The sequence below is a fragment of the Ranitomeya imitator genome, chromosome 7, assembly GCF_032444005.1.
Source record: "Ranitomeya imitator isolate aRanImi1 chromosome 7, aRanImi1.pri, whole genome shotgun sequence".
Taxonomy (NCBI): Eukaryota; Metazoa; Chordata; class Amphibia; order Anura; family Dendrobatidae; genus Ranitomeya; species Ranitomeya imitator.
Window position 1 is genome coordinate 130,068,326 of NC_091288.1, and position 21,950 is coordinate 130,090,275.

General features: G+C 44.9%; 1 protein-coding gene across 1 annotated transcript in view; it reads right to left on the minus strand.

Moving 5' to 3' along the window:
• Positions 1 to 21,950, minus strand: part of HSPD1 (heat shock protein family D (Hsp60) member 1) — a 253,106-nt gene that overhangs the window by 80,423 nt on the left and 150,733 nt on the right. The window contains exons 10-11 of the mRNA XM_069733806.1: positions 20,295 to 20,469; positions 9,069 to 9,247 (exon numbers count right to left, since the gene is read on the minus strand). Of these exons, the coding sequence (XP_069589907.1) occupies positions 9,069 to 9,247; positions 20,295 to 20,469 (354 nt within the window). The remainder of the gene's footprint in view (positions 1 to 9,068; positions 9,248 to 20,294; positions 20,470 to 21,950) is intronic.

The following is a 21,950-nucleotide window of genomic DNA, read 5'->3' on the forward strand; positions in this document are numbered from 1 at the left end:
GTTAAAGCTCAGTCTGCAATGCCTGAAAAGGTATCCGATGCTAGAAAGAGTGCAGTCTGGCATTTTTTTAAACAACATCCAATTGATCAGCGCAAAGTCATCTGTCAAAAATGTTCAACTACCTTAAGCAGAGGGCAGAATCTGAAAAGTCTCAATACAAGTTGCATGCATAGACATTTAACCACCATGCATTTGCAAGCTTGGACTAACTACCAAACGTCCCTTAAGGTTGTAGCACCCTCGGCCAATGAAGCTAGTCATCAACGCAACATCCCTTCCGGCAGTGTAGGGCCACCATTTTCTGCACCACCTGCAGTATCTGTGCAGGTTTCTTTGCCAGGCCAAAGCAGTCAGGGTCAGGGAATCACCAGTTTCGTAGTAGGAAACACTGCATCTAGGGCACCGGCGGCAACAATACCATCTCCCACCGTCTCTCAGTCTGCCATGTCCACCGGCACCCCCGTTAGTTCCACGATCTCCAGCTCTCCAGTCCAGCTCACCCTACATGAGACTATGGTTAGAAAAAGGAAGTACTTAGCCTCGCATCCGCGTACACAGGGTTTGAACGCCCACATAGCTAGACTAATCTCGTTAGAGATGATGCCCTACCGGTTAGTTGAAAGCGAAGCTTTCAAAGCCCTGATGGACTACGCTGTACCACGCTACGAGCTACCCAGTCGACACTTTTTCCAGAAAAGCCATCCCAGCCCTCCACCAGCATGTTAAAGAGCGCATCGTCCATGCACTCAGGCAATCTGTGAGCACAAAGGTGCACCTGACAACAGATGCATGGACCAGTAGGCATGGCCAGGGACGTTACGTGTCCATCACGGCACACTGGGTAAATGTAGTGGATGCAGGGTCCACAGGGGACAGCAAGTTTGGGACAGTTCTGCCTGGCCCACGGTCTAGGAAACAGTTGGCTGTAGCCGTTCGCACCCCCTCCTCCTCGTCCTCCTGCAGAAGCGAGACCTCGTCCACAGACCGCAGTCGCACAACCACTCCATCCGCAGCTGCCACTGTTGCACACCAGGTCTCCCATTATGGGGCAGCTACTGGCAAACGTCAGCAGGCTGTATTGACTATGAAGTGTTTGGGCGACAACAGACACACCGCTGAAGTTCTGTCCGAGTTCTTGCAGAAAGAAACGCAGTCGTGGCTGGGCACTGTAGATCTTGAGCCAGGCAAGGTAGTGAGTGATAACGGAAGGAATTTCATGGCTGCCATCTCCCTTTCCCAACTGAAACACATTCCTTGCCTGGCTCACACCTTAAACCTGGTGGTGCAGTGCTTCCTGAAAAGTTATCCGGGGTTATCCGACCTGCTCCTCAAAGTGCGTGGACTTTGCTCACATATCCGCCGTTCGCCCGTACACTCCAGCCGTATGCAGACCTATCAGCGTTCTTTGAACCTTCCCCAGCATCGCCTAATCATAGACGTTGCAACAAGGTGGAACTCAACACTGCACATGCTTCAGAGACTGTGTGAACAGAGGCGGGCTGTTATGTTTTTGTGGGAGGATACACATACACGGGCAGGCAGTAGGATGGCAGACATGGAGTTGTCAGGTGTGCAGTGGTCGAAGATTCAAGACATGTGTCAAGTCCTTCAGTGTTTTGAGGAATGCACACGGCTGGTTAGTGCAGACAACGCCATAATAAGCATGAGCATCCCCCTAATGCGTCTGCTGATGCAAAGTTTGACGCACATAAAGGATCAGGCGTCTGAAGCTGAGGAAGAGGAAAGCCTTGATGACAGTCAGCCATTGTCTGGCCAGGGCAGTGTACAGGACGAGGTAGCGGGCGAAGAGGAGGATGATGGGGATGATTATATTTTTAATGAGGAAGCTTTTCCGGGGCCAGTGGAAATTGTTGGCGCGGCAAGGCCGGGTTCTGGTTTTTGGAGGGACACAAGTGACGTGGATTTCCCTGAAACTGCCCCTCAACCAAGCACAACCACAGATTTGAGAACTGGAACTTTGGCCCACATGGCGGATTATGCCTTACGTATCCTCAAAAGGGACACACGCATAACAAAAATGATGAACGATGACGATTACTGGTTGGCCTGCCTCCTTGATCCTCGCTATAAAGGCAAATTGCAAAATATAATGCCACATGACAACTTGGAACTAATATTAGCAACCAAACAATCAACTCTTGTTGACCGTTTGCTTCTGGCATTCCCTGCACACAGCGCCCGTGATCGTTCTCACACGAGCTGCAGGGGCCAGCAGACCAGAGGTGTTAGAGGGGCAGAAATCAGAAGTGGCGTTGGCCAGAGGGGTTTTCTGACCAGGTTGTGGAGTGATTTTGCTATGACCGCAGACAGGACAGGTACTGCAGCATCAATTCAAAGTGACAGGAGACAACATTTGTCCAGTATGGTTACTAACTATTTTTCATCCCTTATCGACGTTCTCCCTCAACCGTCATTCCCATTTGATTACTGGGCATCAAAATTAGACACCTGGCCAGAATTGGCAGAATATGCATTGCAGGAGCTTGCTTGCCCGGCAGCTAGTGTCCTATCAGAAAGAGTATTCAGTGCTGCAGGTTCAATACTAACAGAAAAAAGGACTCGTCTGGCTACCCAAAATGTAGAGGATCTAACCTTCATTAAAATGAACCACAACTGGATTTCGAAATCTTTTGCCCCACCTTGCCTGGCTGACACCTAGCTTTCCTATGTAAAGGTCTTGCCTGTGGACTATTCTGAACGACTTTTCCAATCTCGTAATTTGCAGCACCTGATTGTCCAGCATCCGACATGTTAACACCTCCCTAAATGGCCAAAGTCCCCACACGGGGCCGTGGTATCGCCACTTGGCGCCAGCACCCGTGAGAGTACTGTTTGTCTGAAGAGGTGGGTGTGCCCGCTTTTGGTCGACGGCACTGCCACTAAGTCCCTCATAGTACAATAAAGTGTCTAGCGGTGGTGGTGCGCACCCAACGTCAGACACACCATTGTAATATGAGGGGCCCTGGGCCTGTACCGCCGGCCACAAGACAGTCCCCCCCCCCCCCCCAGCTCAAACAGTGCTCTACTACTTGCAAAATTTTCTCTCACAGCTCCACCAATGTTTAGTCTATGCGCTGACATCCTTCAATGCCTGGCACTGTCAATACCATTGTATTGACATTTTTGTTATGTTAGGCCTTCGAAGCCTGTCTGCGGCCCGTTCTTTCCACTACTACTACACTGACCATACCACTGCTGCCCTTGTACCCCTGGAACCAATTTTAAATTGCCTACAGCCAGCCCAATTTATTATGTTAGGCCTTCGAAGCCTGTCTGCGGTCCCTCCTTCCACTAGGTCTCCACTGATTTGTCTACTGCTGCCCATGTTCCCCTGGAACCAATTTTAAATTGCCTACAGCCAGCCCAATTTATTATGTTAGGGCTTCGAAGCCTGTCTGCGGTCCCTCCTTCCACTAGGCCTCCACTGACCTGTCTACTGCTGTCCGTGTTCCCCTGGAACCAATTGTAAATTGCCTACATCCCAATTTTTGTTATGTTAGGCCTTCGAAGCCTGTCTGCGGCCCGTTCTTTCCACTACTACTACACTGACCAGGCCACTGCTGCCCGTGTTCCCCTGGAACCAATTTTAAATTGCCTACAGCAAGCCCAATTTATTATGTTAGGGCTTCGAAGCCTGTCTGCGGTCCCTCCTTCCACTAGGCCTCCACTGACCTGTCTACTGCTGCCCGTGTTCCCCTGGAACCAATTTTAAATTGCCTACAGCCCAATTTTTGTTATGTTAGGCCTTCGAAGCCTGTCTGCGGCCCGTTCTTTCCACCACTACTACACTGACCAGGCCACTGCTGCCCGTGTTCCCCTGGAACCAATTTTAAATTGCCTACAGTCAGCCCAATTTATTATGTTAGGCCTTCGAAGCCTGTCTGCGGTCCCTCCTTCCACTAGGCCTCCACTGACCATACCACTGCTGCCCTTGTACCCCTGGGACCAATTTTAAATTGCCTACAGCCAGCCCAATTTATTATGTTAGGGCTTCGAAGCCTGTCTGCGGTCCCTCCTTCCACTAGGCCTCCACTGACCTGTCTACTGCTGCCCGTGTACCCCTTGAACCAACATCAGAAAATATAAAAATAAGTATTTTGCTTATAAAAAAGAAAATACTGGAGAGATATCAAATGCAGACATTTTAACATTAAAAACAAACACATACAACAAAAATCTGATACAGTACTAAAAATGGCCACCAGCTACAATAACTTTCTCCTGCAAGTAGTTAACTGAAAGTTTTTTTCAATTTAAAACACAGATATGGCATCCACCGAGTGTTGTCCTGTCGCGTCTTCTTTATATTATTGCCAAGAAGATGCAAAACAATGAAAATAATAAAATCATTATTTACCAAAAAAATAGAGTAAGTCAAAACCACATTGCAAATAAACATTCATTACAAATAAAGAAGCAGGGCGCGTCCGAGGGTGAGTATATACCTAATAAGAATATAATCACCCTCGGACGTGCCCTGCTTCTTTCCGACAGCCTTCCTTCCTAAGAATCAGCCCTTCCGTGGTGTAGAGAGAGGGTGTGTTACACTCCAAGGTGTTCCCCAGGTTGCCTTTCCTGAGCTTCGATCTTCATGCTCTCGTTTAGTAGTTGTCGGAAAGTAGGCTGCATTAGGCCTACAAATTGGGTATGGGGTGGAGAGAGATGGTGTGTTCCACTCCAAGGTGTTCCCCAGGTTTCCTCTCCATTGCTTCGATCTTCCTGCTCTCGTTTAGTAGTTGTTGGAAACTACAGTGCATTAGGCCTACAAATTGGGTATGGGGTGTAGAGACGGTGTGTTCCACTCCAAGGTGTTCCCCAGGTTTCCTCGCCATTGCTTCGATCTTAATGCTCTCGTTTAGTAGTTGTTGGAAACTACGCTGCATTAGGCCTACAAATTGGGTATGGGGTGTAGAGAGATGGTGTGTTACACTCCAAGGTGTTCCCCAGGTTTCATCCACATTGCTTCGGTCTTCCGACTCTCGTTTAGTAGTTGTTGGAAACTACAGTGCATTAGGCCTACAAATTGGGTATGGGGTGTAGAGAGATGGTGTGTTCCACTCCAAGGTGTTCCCCAGGTTTCCTCGCCATTGCTAACATCTTCCGACTCTCGTTTAGTAGTTGTTGGAAACTACAGTGCATTAGGCCTACAAATTGGGTATGGGGTGTAGAGAGATGGTGTGTTCCACTCCAAGGTGTTCCCCAGGTTTCCTCGCCATTGCTGCGATCTTAATGCTCTCGTTTAGTAGTTGTTGGAAACTACACTGCATTAGGCCTACAAATTGGGTATGGGGTGTAGAGAGATGGTGTGTTCCACTCCAAGGTGTTCTCCAGGTTGCCTTTCCTGAGCTTCTATCTTCAGGCTCTCGTTAAATTGTGGTTAAATGGAACAACTGCATTTGGCGTATTAGTTGGTTTGGGGCCTACTAACAGTGTCTGCCGCTCCTTGCTGTTCTCCTGGTTTCCTGTCCTGAAATTCCGTTTTCAGGCGCTCGTTAAGTAGTTGTTAATGTTAGACTGCATTTGGCCTACTAGTTGGGTTGGGGCCTACTATCGGTGTCTGCCACTCCTTGCTGTTCTCCTCCACTGAACAAAGCTGTGCCGCCTGTTTACTACGGTTGCCAATTTTGAACTGCATTTCGACTACTTACTGATTTGGGCCTACTCTCTGTGTCAGCCTCTCATTCCAGTTGTCCTCCACTGCAATGCCCCCTGGTTATTCCTGTGTTACCAATTTTGAACTGCATTTAGCCCACTTTATTATTTGGGCCTATATCTGTGTTTCCTCCTCATCCTGCCCATTGCCCAGCCAGTGATAGATGAGTCTGCTGGTACATTGACCCATAACGCAACATTCCCCGTGCACGCTACACAACAACATTGTGACCCTGCTGAAAGTCAGGTTGCTCTTCCCGCATACCATACCACCTTACACGGGGACAAAGGAAGGTGCAGATGAAAGTGCAGGTTCCTTCATCAGGTGGGGGGAGGAATACTAGTTGGCGACGTCACTGGCACAGGGCCTCTCATAGTACGCAAAAGTGTTGCTGCCGGTGGGAGGCGCCCCCGCCGTGCAAACACACCGCTGTACTTTGAGGGGCCCTGTGCCAGTGCCAATGCCAACGAGTGGGCCCCCCCTGCTTGCTCAGGTTCACAGCACTTGCAAAGTTGAAATACTTACCTCTCCCTGCTCCACTGCCGTGACGTGGTCCAGATTTCCTGGGCCCACTAATTACTTGAACCAGCCCTACCCACCACAACTTTAGCCAAATGACCCCCAATTTCAAATGCCTTCCAATTATTATAAGGTTAATTACGCTTGACAAGCTTCATTAAGAAGAATGGATGGTTTTGACATTAAAATGGGCACTCTAGGTGCCCCCACTCACTGCCGACTATGCTGCCCCATTGACTTGCATTGGGTTTCGTGTTTCGGTCGATCCCGACTTTACGTCATAATCGGCCGATTCCACTCGACCCGACTTTTGAGATAGTCGGGTTTCGCGAAACCCGGCTCGACTCTAAAAAGGTCAAGGTCGCTCAACTCTAGTGGCGGCACGTATGAGCGGGTGTGTGGCCTGGGTCGGTGTGTGATTTATGCTCCCATTACAGCATAGGACAGAGGTTGAATGCTGGACTGAGAGTGGGAAGATAGATTAACCTTTGCAGGCACAACCCCAAGTCACATGTGAGCGCAGGCACGTGACGAATAAGTGACACCACGGAGTAGAGATCCGTGACACTAAGCAAATAGAATCTCAGATGTAATTCCTTCCCTGTGCACAGAGACCATGTTGGATTTATCAAATCTAGACAGACACCAGACGAATGATTGACCTCATCCATGTGGCGGGGAGGGACTGGACGCCTTCTCTACTCCTATCCCTGGACGCGGAGAAGGCGTTCGACCGGGTGCATTGGGGAAACCTGTTTGAGGTTCTGGTCAGATTCGGATTTACAGATAATATTGTTAAAGCAATCATTCTGCTATATTCTCACCCATCAGCGTAGTTTTCTGTCTCTGGAATGATGTCGGATAGGTTTACTATTACTAACGGGATGAGACAGGGGTTTCTGCTATCACCCCTGATAATCGCTTTGGTGATTGAACCTCTAGCGGAGAAAATTAGACGATATTAGGAATTCAGGTGAATGAAACGGAACACAAAATCGGTTTATTTGCGGACGACATCATTCTAGCGTTAAACCCTACAGTCATTACCGGCAGCAATGCAAATAATCAAATCATATACTAAAATATCATATTATAAACTAAACATGTCTAAATGCCAGATATTAAATTTAACCCCATTCATAAAACACCTAAAAAACTTTGAGCATAAATACCCCTTTTAAATGGGAAAATTACTACCGTATATTGAGTATTTAGGTATTCGGCTGACACACTCAGCAGATAAAAGGTTATCATTGAATTATGAGTCCCTAAGGAAGAAAATCCAAACTGACAGTTTGTATTTCTTCATGCGTATAATCATGGCTGGGCAGGATTGAGTCTCCTACAAATACTGTATTTGTTCCTCAATCTCCCCTATATATTCCCAATGAAAATATTCAGAGAGATGAATAGAAGAGATTCAAGCAATGATTTTAAAATAAATTTGGCAAAAGAAAAAAAAACAAAAACCCCAGAATCCAAGCGGACACGCTTTACATCCCTATGAGTAAAGGGGGCCTGGGATGCCCCTCAGTAGTCCGCTAATACAGGGCCGCATTATTCGAACAGTTACGATTCATGTGGAATTATCATGGACAGCAATTGAAAAATATCTGATGAGAGCCTCCAATGTCTCAGCTTTTTACCATGCACATCAAACTACAGAACCTAAACATATCTCCAACAATAAACGCGGCTCTGGAGCTATGGAGAGTGCTGACTAATAGGCCTTATACAAACCACATTCCTCAAAGCTCCCATAGAGACACTTGAGCATTGTATCCCAGACCTCAAACCTAAAAATTAGAATTTATCCCAAACTACCTCAATTGGAAACCTGTATGAGGGGGAGCAATTAATTACTTTTTCATCATTGCAAGATAAATACAATGTCCCTCAAAAAGATATTTACAAATATTTGCAGATCCAGCATTTCCTAACTAAAAGGAAAAAACAGATGCCTGCACCGACATCTAAACTATACTCTATGCTGATGAACCCAACATCACAAATTAGGGCGTTGTCCACAAGCTACGACTGTATGTTGGAGAATACCCTGCCCTCTCTAACTTCATACCTGCAAAAGTGGGAAAAAGACCTAAACTACACAATAATCTAATAATCTTTATTTTTATATAGCGCCAACATATTCCGCAGCGCTTCACAGTTTTGCACACATTATCATCACTGTCCCCGATGGGGCTCACAATCTAGAATCCCTATCAGTATGTCTTTGGAATGTGGGAGGAAACCGGAGTGCCCGGAGGAAACCCACGCAAACACGGAGAGAACATACAAACTCTTTGCAGATGTTGTCCTGGGTGGGATTAGAACCCAGGACCCCAGCGCTGCAAGGCTGCTGTGCTAACCACTGCGCCACCGTGCCGCCCCTTACATTCACACCGGATCAGTGGAGGGCATCCTTCTCAATTATTGGAATCTAAATGTACTAACCACATAGAAAACGCAAGGAAATTATTATATGTCTAGGATGTTCCGCAGCTCCCCAGACATGTGCTGGAGGTGTGGAGACCCCAGTGCAGACATGCTACATATATGGTGGAGTTGCGACAGAATTAAGAGGCATTAGAATTAGCATTTTTCTTTCCAGTTTTACTCTGCACTTGTCACTTCTCTAATTTTTAAACAAATGGGGCAAGAGCCAAAAGTATGGCGCATGGCCTATGATAATTTCATGTTTTCTTTTAGATCCTCTAGTTCGATTACAACTGCATAAATACAGTATAAAAGGTATACCTGAAAATAGCAATGTGCCCTTATAAACAAATAGTGGGAAAACCAGAGCTTTGAAAAGTTATACATTTTCTATATAAATTCACATGCATCAAAATATAGAATGTATTTATCAAATTACCTTTGTGGGGTCAATAATTCCTTTTTCTACCATATTAACATATTCCCCAAGCATAGCATCATATCCAGTATCAGTCGGGCTCTGCAGAATTTTCTCAACCACTAACGATCCTTCTACACCTGCATTTTTTGCAATTGTCATGGCAGGAATTTTCAGAGTTCTTCTAACTATTTCAATTCCTAAAATGAAAAAATAATGTTTTTCGTAAACCTTCACCTTCAGTCCTTAAAAGTAATCAGTCACCAGGTCTTTCCTAACTCATATGCGAGGCAAGATGTAGGGGGCAGAGAGCCTGATTCCAGCAATGTATAACTTACTGGGTTGCATAGTGAGGTTTGGTGAAAAATGGTCTGCTGCAGATCTACCAGTTCATTGAATGTTGAGCCCTGTATAACTTGGCTCACATAACTAACAGCTTTCTGTATGCTGTGCATATGTAGAAAGCTGACAATTAGTAAAGTGGGCGGGGTTGTATGGAGCTCATGAATATGGAAGACTACATGGCTGCAGTTTTACTAGTCCTCTAGTGATAATCTCCATTGATGAAATTGATTTTATGAAAACTAAACTAAGCAGCCCAGTGACAGCTGAAATGAGGGTCTCCATTTCTACATTGTGCAACTCACAAATTAAAAGGGAATCAGTCACCAGGTTTTGCCATGTAAATAAAAAAGGACCATCAAGCATAATAACATGTTTTATCCATTTTGTAAGGCTGCTTTCAAACAATAGATTAATAGGAAAAAAGAAAAGAGGAAGAGAAAGGATGTGAATAAAAGTTAGCTTTAATATCTTAAATAATGTTTTTGTTATTGAAAAACAAATTAACATACATCCTAGTGAGGATGTATATTGAGTCTGTCAAATGTGTGATTGTGTTATAGCCACTGCTGTGACTCATTAAGGTCCTGATGTAAAACTGGACTGCAGAGCTATGTAGTTTATAATAGGATCCCTAACCATAGTCCCTCAAATTACACAGGTCTGCGACTAAAAAGCCTTTGATTACTTTCATATAATTTCCATGTATTTGGGTGTTTTGATAACGAAAAAAAATCCTAAGTGTCAGGACTTATCACAAACCTATAGGTTCTTTTGCAAACTCTGGTGTGAATTATCAGCAGGCAGCTTATTTTCTTTCCCCATTAACCCCTTTCCGACATCAGGAGTAAATGTACGCCGATGTCAGACTCCATGCCTTTGATGTGGGCTCCGGCTGTGAGCCCACATCTTTCCTGCCACGTCACATGTCCATATTCACCCGTGCACACAGACATTAGCCTTAGGTAAGTGTTCACATTTAGACAGGGAGGTCAGGGACCCGTCAGATTAATGAGGCCACCTTGACGATGGTTGATCGGCTCACACTATTTGGCCAAATTTTGTACAAAGCATCTCAAATATTTTTCCTAATGTTCAAAAACCATTTTGCTATTCATATTTCATGTATTTCATATATTCGACATGCTTTGGCACGATCGAGTGCAACCTTTTTTTGTATACTGTATATGGAGGTAGCTGCTCCTGGTTTGCACCTATTCACACTAGTTTGGATGTGCCAGTCGTTTTTCTGTCCAAAAAATAAAAAAAAGGCAGAAATACGTTTTTTGGTTCCCACAACATTGCATTAAAATGCAATAATGGACGATCAAATGATCATATTTGCACCAAAATAATATCAATAAAAACATCAGCTCCAATAAAATTATAGACGCTTCGGGTATTGGAAAATGGTGCAATTTATTTTTTGTAAAAAAAAAAAAAAAAAAAAGGTGGCATTTTTCACCACTTAAATAAAAAAGAACCTAACAGGTTTGGTATCTATGAATTCTTAATGACCTGGAGAATCATAATGTCAGGTTAGTATCAGGTTTAGCATTTCGTGAACATGGTGAAAAAAACCTCCAAAAAACAACTGTGGGATTGCACTTTTTTTTGCAATTTCACTGCACTTGAATTTTTTTCCCCCATTTTCTAAAACCAATGGTGTCGTTCAAAAGTACAACACGTCCCGCAATAAAACCCTCACACGGCCATTTTGACCAAAAAGTAAGAAAGTTTTGACTCTGGGAAGAAGGGAAGCAAAAAATGAAATTGCAAAACCAATACCTCTGGTTGTTAAAGGGTTGACATCGATAGGAACTGCGTGATTGCTGGTCGCACTCAGGTGGCTAGTGACATAATGAAAGTTCCTTATGCGGTCCAGAATCTTGCATTGGGATTTCATTCATCAACCATGTTTCCCCAAATTAACGCTATGGCTTTACGCAAGTGTATTAATTCGCCTGACAGTTTGTTTCATTTGTGGTGAATATACAGTGTCGAATCAACAGCTGAATATTACAGACTTAACCGTATATACTCGAGTATAAGCCGACCCGAGTATCAGTCGAGAAATCGATTTTTATTGAGTGCCAGCGAGCTCATTTCAGTTCACAAATGATTTTCATGGAGAATTTGTAATAATTTTTTTTAAAGTCCATTTTAATTTATTTTGCGGTATTGCCTTATTTAACATACGGTAGTTACCTAAATTGTCAGGAAACATGACGTCCAATACACAGCAAAAAAAACCAAAAAAAAAACAGATTACGTACATTAACCAAAAACAGCGCTAGAAATTTTATTTTTTGCAGAACTGTTATTGGTTGGGTTTCATATATACTTATATATAGGGTCTCAAAATTAAGGTAATTTGGTAATTGGGTAATGTATTTGAAGGAATCTTTTCTTGGCAACAGACAGGATGATCTTGCTACCGGGGAACTTCTGTTGTGTGGTCTCCGCTAGCTGACAATTGTCCTGCTACCTGCTGGTGTTGGTCCTAGAGATAGTTGGTGCCTATATGTATGATGATGTGGTTTGGGTTGGTGAAATAAGGATTGTCAATTAAGGACGTTGTTTGTTCTATAGTTGAGCAGCAGATTTTGGAGACCCTTTTTCCTGGGAAGAGTCGCCTTGTATTGAGGTATTTTCAGTTGGAGTCTATAATCAGGACTATATCAGGACATGGTGGTTGGCCACTCCTATGGGAGCTTCTGTTTGCGTTCTACTTGTTGCTCTGTCCTGTTGTGGTCTGCTGTTGTTCTAGACTTGGGGTTTGTTTGGTGCTTGCTCTTGCCCATCCTGTGTTTCTTGGTTATTTTCAGCTTTGCTCTCAATATTTAAGCAGCTATGTAAGTTAGTGATGATATGGCTGTTAGGTGAAGGCACAATGAGAGCCATCTCCTTCCCTGGGTCCCCCTCCTGTGTTAGGGGTGGTGTCTGGCTCTTAAGGGTATGTGCATACGTTGCGGATTCTCTGCATATCCGCAGCGTTTTTGCAGTGCAGAAACGCTGCAGATCCGCAATTGTTTTACAGTACAATGTAAATCAATGAGAAAAAAAAAATGCTGTGCACACTTTGCGGAAAATCCGCTGCGGTTTAAAAGAAGTAGCATGTCACTTCTTTTTTGTGAATCTGCAGCGTTTTTGTACCCATTCCATTATAGAAAACCACAGGGGTAAAAAACGCAGCAAATCCGCAAGAAAACTGCAGAAAAAACGCACAAACACTGCGGAACCGCACAAAAAACGTGACAAATCCGCAGGTGCGTTTTCTGCCAGGAGAGGCAGAATCTGCACCAGAAATTCCTAAGCCTAATCCGTAACATGTGCACATAGCCTTAGGTTTGCCATTTCTCATTTTAATTTAGCATTTTCTTGCCGTATTTCATATAGCTCATGTTTGATTTCTTGCACCGCTGCGTCCAGTACACACTTCAGTCTGGTTATCTCTGCATCGGTTGGGTCATTTGTCTGTCTTTGAATCTGTACCTTAAGGCTACTTACACACTAGTGTCGTTTGGCCTCCGTCGCAATGCGGTTTTGGAGAAAAAACGCATCCTGCAAAGTTGCCCGCAGGATGCGTTTTTTCTCCATAGACTTTCTTTAGCAACGCATTGCGACGGATTGCCACACGTCGCATCCGTCGTGCGACGGTTGCGTCGTGTGTTGGCAGACCGTCGGCACAAAAAACGCTACATGTAACGTTTTTTTGTGCGTCATGTCCGCCATTTCCGACCGCGCATGTGCGGCTGGAACTCCGCCCTCTCCTCCCCGGACCTTACAATGGGGCAGCGGATGCAGTTTTTCAACGCATTGTTTTTACTTCACAGCATGCGACGGTACGTTGGCCCGACGCACTGCGACAGGCCCGTACCAACGCTAGTGTGAAAGTAGCCTAAGCAGTGTGAAGTCCCTCTCCAGCTGAAACAGGCATTCTCTAAGGGTGTCCAATGAGGGGAGTGCATTATTAGGCTACGTTCACATTAGCGTTCCGCTGTTGCGTTGGCGACGCAGCAGCGACGCGCCCCTATGTTTAACATGGGGGACGCGTGCGTTTTTCGCTGCGTTTTCCGACATGTGCGTCGTTTGACGCTAGCGTCGGACGCAAGAAAATGCAACAAGTTGCATTTTTCGTGCGTCCGATTTTCGTCAAAAAACGACGCACGCGTCGCAAAACGCAGCGTTTTTGCGTGCGTTTGTGCGCGTTTTTCGTGCGTCGCCGACGCAGCGGCGCGCAACGCTAATGTGAACGTAGCCTTAGGGCTTTGGGATGGAGGGGGGTCCCTGGTGGTCTTTTTTTGTACGTGTGGGCCCATCACTTTTTCTACGTGCTGGCTTTACTACTTTATATTTTTGAGCCTTGACTTTGATATGAGGGAAGATTTCCTCAAACGCCTCAAGGTTGTCCTCATTGCCCTGTATGACTATTATGCCAGAGTGGTATAGATTAATGGTGAGTGAGACATCCTCATTTTGTAGATCTTTTAGGCTACGTTCACACTAGCGTGCGGCTAGTGTGCGTCGCGCTAGCGTCGGGCGACGCAGCGGCGACGCACGCGTCATGCGCCCCTATGCTTAACATGGGGGACGCATGCGTTTTTGCTTGTTGCGTTTTCCGACACGTGCGTCATTTTTGACGCTAGCGTCGGACCAAGAAAACGCAACAAGTTGCATTTTTCTTGCGTCCGATTTTCGTCAAAAAACGACGCACGCGTCGAAAAACGCAGCGTTTTTGCGTGCGTTTGCACGCGTTTTTCGGTGCGTTGCCGACGCAGCGGCGCACAACGCTAGTGTGAACGTAGCCTTACTCTGATTTGTCGGCCCCTGCTGATGCCACCTTTTAGAATGTTTTTATAGTATTTGCATAAGACTGTGTGCCATGCCTCAGGCTGCTCACTATAGAACAGGTGATTTGTCTTTCTATTCTCTTTCTTAGTAAAGTCTGCAAAGAAAGTTTCGGGTTCATTGATGATGGAATGTTTTATGGCCTTGTTCTCTTTCATGCTCCTGTGATCTCTGGGATATGTTATCTCCTTGGAGCCTGAAGGTACCGTCACACTTTAGCGACGCTGCAGCGATACCGACAACGATCTGGATCGCTGCAGCGTCGCTGTTTGGTCGCTGGAGAGCTGTCACACAGACAGCTCTCAAGCGACCAACGATCCGAGGTCCCCGGTAACCAGGGTAAACATCGGGTAACTAAGCGCAGGGCCGCGCTTAGTAACCCGATGTTTACCCTGGTTACCAGCGTAAAAAACAGACAGTACATACTTACATTCAGCTGTCTGTCCCTTGCCGTCTGCTCCTGCACTGACTGCTGGCCGTAAAGTGAAAGTGAAAGCACAGCACAGCGGTGAGTCACCGCTGTGTGAGTCACCGCTGTGCTGTGCTTTCACTTTACGGCCAGCAGTCAGTGCAAGAGCAGACGGCAAGGGACAGACAGCTGAATGTAAGTATGTACTGTCTGTTTTTTACGCTGGTAACCAGGGTAAACATCGGGTTACTAAGCGCGGCCCTGCGCTTAGTTACCCGATGTTTACCCTGGTTACCAGCGAAGACATCGCTGAATCGGCGTCACACACGCCGATTCAGCGATGTCAGCGGGACCTCAACGATCAAAAAATGGCCCAGGCCATTCCGACACGACCAGCGATCTCACAGCAGGGGCCTGATCGCTGGTACGTGTCACACATAGCGAGATCGCTACTGAGATCGCTGTTGCGTCACAAAACTTGTGACTCAGCAGCGATCTCGCTATGTGAGACGGGGGCTTGAGACCCTGCCATCTGCTGGGGCTGCAGCACTGGCCTCTATAGGGGGCTTAGCTATAGTGCCGGAATTTTCATTGTCCAAAGTCTTATTTCTTTCCATGCTGCTTATTTTATATTGTGCTCGTTCTCTGGGGTGATTCTATAGGTTTTGAAGCTATAAGGTTCAATGCTATAGGGTTTGGAGATGCAGAGAGATGGCCTTACCTCTTGGTGTTTAGGTCTTGGGTCTTCCAGCTTTCATATGCTCTGCTGCTTGAAGCCTGTGCTTTTTTTTTTTTGGGGGGGGGGTGGGGGGGGGGGGTGAATATCTTCCTTATTTAAATTCCTCTCTATCCATCTCTCTCAACCTCATATATCCATCTCTCAATATATATTACTAGCTGAAGAGCCCGGCGTTGCTTGGGCATAGTAAATATCTGTGGTTAGTTATAGCACCTCACTTCTCTTATTTTCCCTTCACATCTCTCATTCCCCCCTAACACTTGTCATTTCGACCTCACATCTGTCATTTTCCGATCACTCCACTATTTTCCCTCACTCCTCATTTTGCCCTCACACCTTTTCATTTCCACCTCACAACCCTCATTTTCCCCTCAGTATATACATGTTGGTCATCTCCCTTATATATAGTATACACCTGTATGTCATCTCCTGTCTTTAGTATATATCTGTATGTCATCTCCCCGTAAATAGTATATACCTGCTGTATGTCATCTCCTCCTGTATATTGTATATACCCATGTGTCATCTCCTCCTGCATATAGTATATACCTGTATGTCATGCCTCCTGCATATAGTACATACCTGTATGTCATCTCCTGTATATAGTATATACCTGTATGTCATCTCCTGTATATAGTATATACCTGTATGTCATCTCCTGTATATAGTATATACCTGTATGTCATCTCCTGTATATAGTATATACCTGTATGTCATCTCCTGTATATAGTATATACCTGTGTGTCATCTCCTCCTGTATACAGTATATACATGTGTGTCATCTCCCCTGTATATAGTATATACAGTGGGGCAAAAAAGTATTTAGTCAGTCAGCAATAGTGCAAGTTCCACCACTTAAAAAGATGAGAGGCGTCTGTAATTTACATCATAGGTAGACCTCAACTATGGGAGACAAACTGAGAAAAAAAATCCAGAAAATCACATTGTCTGTTTTTTTAACAATTTATTTGCATATTATAGTGGTATTTGGTCAGAAACAAAATTTCATCTCAATACTTTGTAATATATATACTTTGTTGGCAATGACAGAGGTCATACGTTTTCTGTAAGTCTTCACAAGGTTGCCACACACTGTTGTTGGCATGTTGGCTCATTCCTCCATGCAGATCTCCTCTAGAGCAGTGATGTTTTTGGCTTTTCGCTTGGCAACACGGACTTTCAACTCCCTCCAAAGGTTTTCTATAGGGTTGAGATCTGGAGACTGGCTAGGCCACTCCAGGACCTTGAAATGCTTCTTACGAAGCCACTCCTTCGTTGCCCTGGCGGTGTGCTTTGGATCATTGTCATGTTGAAAGACCCAGCCACGTTTCATCTTCAATGCCCTTGCTGATGGAAGGAGGTTTGCACTCAAAATCTCACGATACATGGCCCCATTCATTCTTTCATGTACCCGGATCAGTCGTCCTGGCCCCTTTGCAGAGAAACAGCCCCAAAGCATGATGTTTCCACCACCATGCTTTACAGTAGGTATGGTGTTTGGAGGAAAAAGAATACCGAGTTGCATCCATCAAACACGACAAGTTGTGTTTCTACCAAACAGTTCCAGTTTGGTTTCATTAGACCATAGGACATTCTCCCAAAACGCCTCTGGATCATCCAAATGCTCTCTAGCAAACTTCAGACGGGCCCGAACATGTACTGGCTTAAGCAGTGGGACACGTCTGGCACTGCAGGATCTGAGTCCATGGTGGCGTAGTGTGTTACTTATGGTAGGCCTTGTTACATTGGTCCCAGCTCTCTGCAGTTCATTCACTAGGTCCCCCCGCGTGGTTCTGGGATTTTTGCTCACCGTTCTTGTGATCATTCTGACCCCACGGGGTGGGATTTTGCGTGGAGCCCCAGATCGAGGGAGATTATCAGTGGTCTTGTATGTCTTCCATTTTCTAATTATTGCTCCCGCTGTTGATTTCTTCACTCCAAGCTGGTTGGCTATTGCATATTCAGTCTTCCCAGCCTGGTGCAGGGCTACAATTTTGTTTCTGGTGTCCTTTGACAGCTCTTTGGTCTTCACCATAGTGGAGTTTGGAGTCAGACTGTTTGAGGGTATGCACAGGTGTCTTTTTATACTGATAACAAGTTTAAACAGGTGCCATTACTACAGGTAATGAGTGGAAGAAAGAGGAGACTCTTGAAGAAGTTACAGGTCTGTGAGAGCCAGAATTCTTGATTGTTTGTTTCTGACCAAATACTTATTTTCCACCATAATATGCAAATAAATTGTTAAAAAAACAGACAATGTGATTTCCTGGATTTTTTTTTCTCAGTTTGTCTCCCATAGTTGAGGTCTACCTATGATGTAAATTACAGACGCCTCTCATCTTAAGTGGAGGAACTTGCACTATTGCTGACTGACCAAATACTTTTTTGCCCCACTGTAACTGTATGTCATCTCCTCCTGTATTAGACCTCGTTCACATGTTATTTGGTCAGTATTTTTACCTCAGTATTTGTAAGCTAAATTAGCAGCCTGATAAATCCCCAGCCAACAGGAAGCCCTCCCACCTGACATTACATATTAGCTCACATATACACATAATAGACAGGTCATGTGACTGACAGCTGCCGTATTTCCTATATGGTACATTTGTTGCTCTTGTAGTTTGTTTGCTTATTAATCAGATTTTTATTTTTGAAGGATAATACCAGACTTGTGTGCGTTTTAGGGCGAGTTTCATGTGTCAAGTTGTGTGTTGAGTTGCGTGTGGCGACATGCATGTAGCGACTTTTGTGAGATGAGTTGTGTGGCGACATGCGTGTAGCAACTTGTGTGTCGAGTTGCATGTGACAGGTTAGTGTAGCAAGTAGTGTGCAGCAAGTTTTGCGTGTGGCGAGTTTTGCGTGTGGCGAGTTTTGCATGTGTTGCAACTTTTGTGCATGTGGCAATTTTTCCACGTGCGCAAGTTTTGCGCATGGCGAGATTTGCGCATGGTGCGTGTTGAGTATGTGCAAGTTTTGTGTGAGGCAACTTTTGCACGTGTTGCAACTTTTGTGCATGTGGCAATTTTTCCGCGTGTGCAAGTTTTGCGTGTGGCGAGTTTTCAAAGAGGTGAGTTTTGCACGTGTGGCGAGTTTTCAAAGAGGTGAGTTTTGCACGTGTGGCGAATTTTGCATGTGGCGAGTTTTGAGTGGTGACTTTTGTGTTTCGACTTTTATGTGGCGAGGTTGGTGTGTGGTGAAATGTGTGCTGAGGGTGGTATATGTGTTCAAGCACGTGGTAGTGTGTGGCGCATTTTGTGTGTGTGTTCATATCCCCGTGTGTGGTGAGTATCCCATGTCGGGGCCCCACCTTAGCAACGGTACGGTATATACTCTTCGGCGCCATCGCTCTCATTCTAAGTCCCCCTTGTTCACATCTGGCAGCTGTCAATTTGCCTCCAACACTTTTCCTTTCACTTTTCCCCCATTATGTATATAGGGGTAAAATTGTTTGGTGAATTGGAACGCGCGGGGTTAAAATTTCACCTCACAACATAGCCTATGACGCTCTCGGAGTCCAGACGTGTGACTCTGCAAAGTTTTGTGGCTGTAGCTGCGAATATATCTGTCTAAGTGGTACTTCCGTCTTTCTGTCTGCAACTTCAGTAACGGAAATCCCGCGTCGCTGATTGGTCTCGCCAGCTGCCTGTCATGGCTACCGCGACCAATCAGCGACGGGCACAGTCCGATTAGTCCCTCCCTACTCCAATGCAGTCAGTGCCCAGCGCCCACATACTCCCCTCCAGTCACCGCTCACACAGGGATAATGGCAGCGGTAACGGACCACGTTATGACGCGGGTAACGCACTCCGTTACCACTGCTATTAACCCTGTGTGTCCCCAACTTTTTACTATTGATGCTGCCTATGCAGCATCAATAGTAAAAAGAGGTCATGTTAAAAATAAAAAACCTGCTATTCTCACCCTCCGTCATCCAACGATGCGCTCGTGCCTGCCGCCAGCTTCCGTTCCCAGAGATGCATTGCAAAATTACCCAGATAACTTAGCGGTCATATGGGTAATTTCGCAATGCATCCTGGGAACAGAAGATGGCAGCAGCCGCGCGTGCATTGCCAGAGCTTCGTTGGATTCCGCCGGGAGGTGAGTATAACACTTTTATTTTAGTTATTTTATTTATTTATTTTAAACAGGGATATGGTGCCCACACTGCTGTATACTACGTAGGCTGTGTTATCTACTGCGTGGTTGCTATATACTACGTGGCCAGTGTTTAGATTCTATGTGGGCTGTTATGTACTGCGTGGGCTGTGCTATATATTACGTGACCAGTGTTATATACTGCGTGGCTGCTATATAGTACGGGGGCTGTTATACACAATATATAGCAGTGGCCATGCAGTATATATATATGTGTGTGTGTGTGTGTGTGTGTGTGTGTGTGTGTGTGTGTGTGTGTGTGTGTGTGTGAATATATATATATATATACACACACATCTCATACATACATACACACACACACCTCTCTCTCTGTTTATATCTATCTATATAGGTTTCCAAAATTGTGCTGATGTAAAGTAGATATGTGGGAAATTTTATTAACCATTTTGTGAGACCTTTCTCTTCGATTTTAGGGCATAAGAATTGAACGTTTGAAAGTTGCTAAATTTGTCAAATTTCTGTCTGTCATTGGTCATTAAGGGATTAAATGTATATAATTCTGTTATGTATGTGGTCAATGAGTAGTCATAAAATAAAAACTAAACAAAAATCATCTAATACACAATGGACCAAACAATAAAAAAAAACCTAAATAAAACAAAAAAAAAAAAAACGATCTTATTTGGTCTTTATTTTTTTTGTCTGGGAAAACCTTAGTTTCTAGACAAACAATTGAGCTGCGTGCAAAGTTCTTCTCCTGCCATCAGACTAGGAATGATTAGATACATACCTATTTTTTGATCTTCATTTGATGGAGTCAAAGTGTCCAGTGCAGGAATACAACGGAGTAAGGCACAACCACCTCCCAACACAATGCCTTCTTCTACAGCAGCTCGTGTTGCATTTAATGCATCGGTTACTCTGTCTTTTTTTTCATTAACTTCAATATCACTGGTTCCACCAACCTGTAGTATTAAAAAAAAAATTGATTTAACAAAACACTGACCATAAACACATGTAGGTAAGAAAGTGCACTTAAATGTTTTTTCATTTGGCAATACTTAGTTTGAACAGTAATTCTATGCTGACAGTCTGTCTTAAAGGTCAGTGACTTTTTATCATGCTAAACGAATAAGTGAACTAAGTGAACTGAGACCCCCACCCAACATGTGACATCTGGGCTAACACACAATCATATTATATCACTATTAAATCCAAAAATATGATGTGCTAAACACATACATATATATCAAACCGATCCGTAACACTCTAATCACTCACCATTGCGGAAGTGAACGGAAGAAGCACATCTCACCACAATTAGAGTTAAAATACTATTTTTATTACAAATTTCTTAAAGTTAACTCATTACCGTATATACTGGAGTATAAGCCGAGATTTTCAGCCCAAAATTTTGGGCTGAAAGTGCCCCTCTCGGCTTATACTCGAGTCACGGGGGGCGGCAGGGTCGGCGGGTGAGGGGGAGAGGGCGCTGAGGCATACTCACCTAGTCCCGGCGCTCCTGACGCTCCCCCTGCCTGTCACACGGTCTTCGGTGCTGCAGCTCTTCCTCTATCAGCGGTCACGTGGGACCGCTGATTAGAGAAATGAATATGCGGCTCCACCTCCCATAGGGGTGGAGCCGCATATTCATTTCTCTAATCAGCGGTGCCGGTGACCGCTGATAGAGAAAGAGGCTGCGGCACCGAAGACCAGCTGTGCGGGGGAAGGAGCGGGACACCGGGAGCAGGTAAGTATTTTATATTCACCTGTCCGCGTTCCACTGATCAGTCAGTGCGGAGAGACGCCGGGACTGGACGCAGAGGAGCTGTGGCAGCGAGAGGTGAGTATGGCTTTTTTTTTTTTTTTTTTATTGCAGCAGCAATGGCACAGCTTTCTATGGCACAGCTATGGGGCAATAATGAACGGCGCAGAGCACTATATGGCACAGCTATGGGGCAATAATGAACGGCGCAGAGTACTATATTTTTAGGGACTCTATAGCGACAGGGTCTGTTCCGCAGGACTGGCACATAGCAAATGTGGTGCCAATATTCAAAAAGGGCTCTAAAAGTGAACCTGGAAATTATAGGCCAGTAAGTCTAACCTCTATTGTTGGTAAAATATTTGAAGGGTTTCTGAGGGATGTTATTCTGGATTATCTCAATGAGAATAACTGTTTAACTCCATATCAGCATGGGTTTATGAGAAATCGCTCCTGTCAAACCAATCTACTCAGTTTTTATGAAGAGGTAAGCTATAGGCTGGACCACGGTGAGTCATTGGACGTGGTATATCTCGATTTTTCCAAAGCGTTTGATACCATGCCGCACAAGAGGTTGGTACACAAAATGAGAATGCTTGGTCTGGGGGAAAATGTGTGTAAATGGGTTAGTAACTGGCTTAGTGATAGAAAGCAGAGGGTGGCTATAAATGGTATAATCTC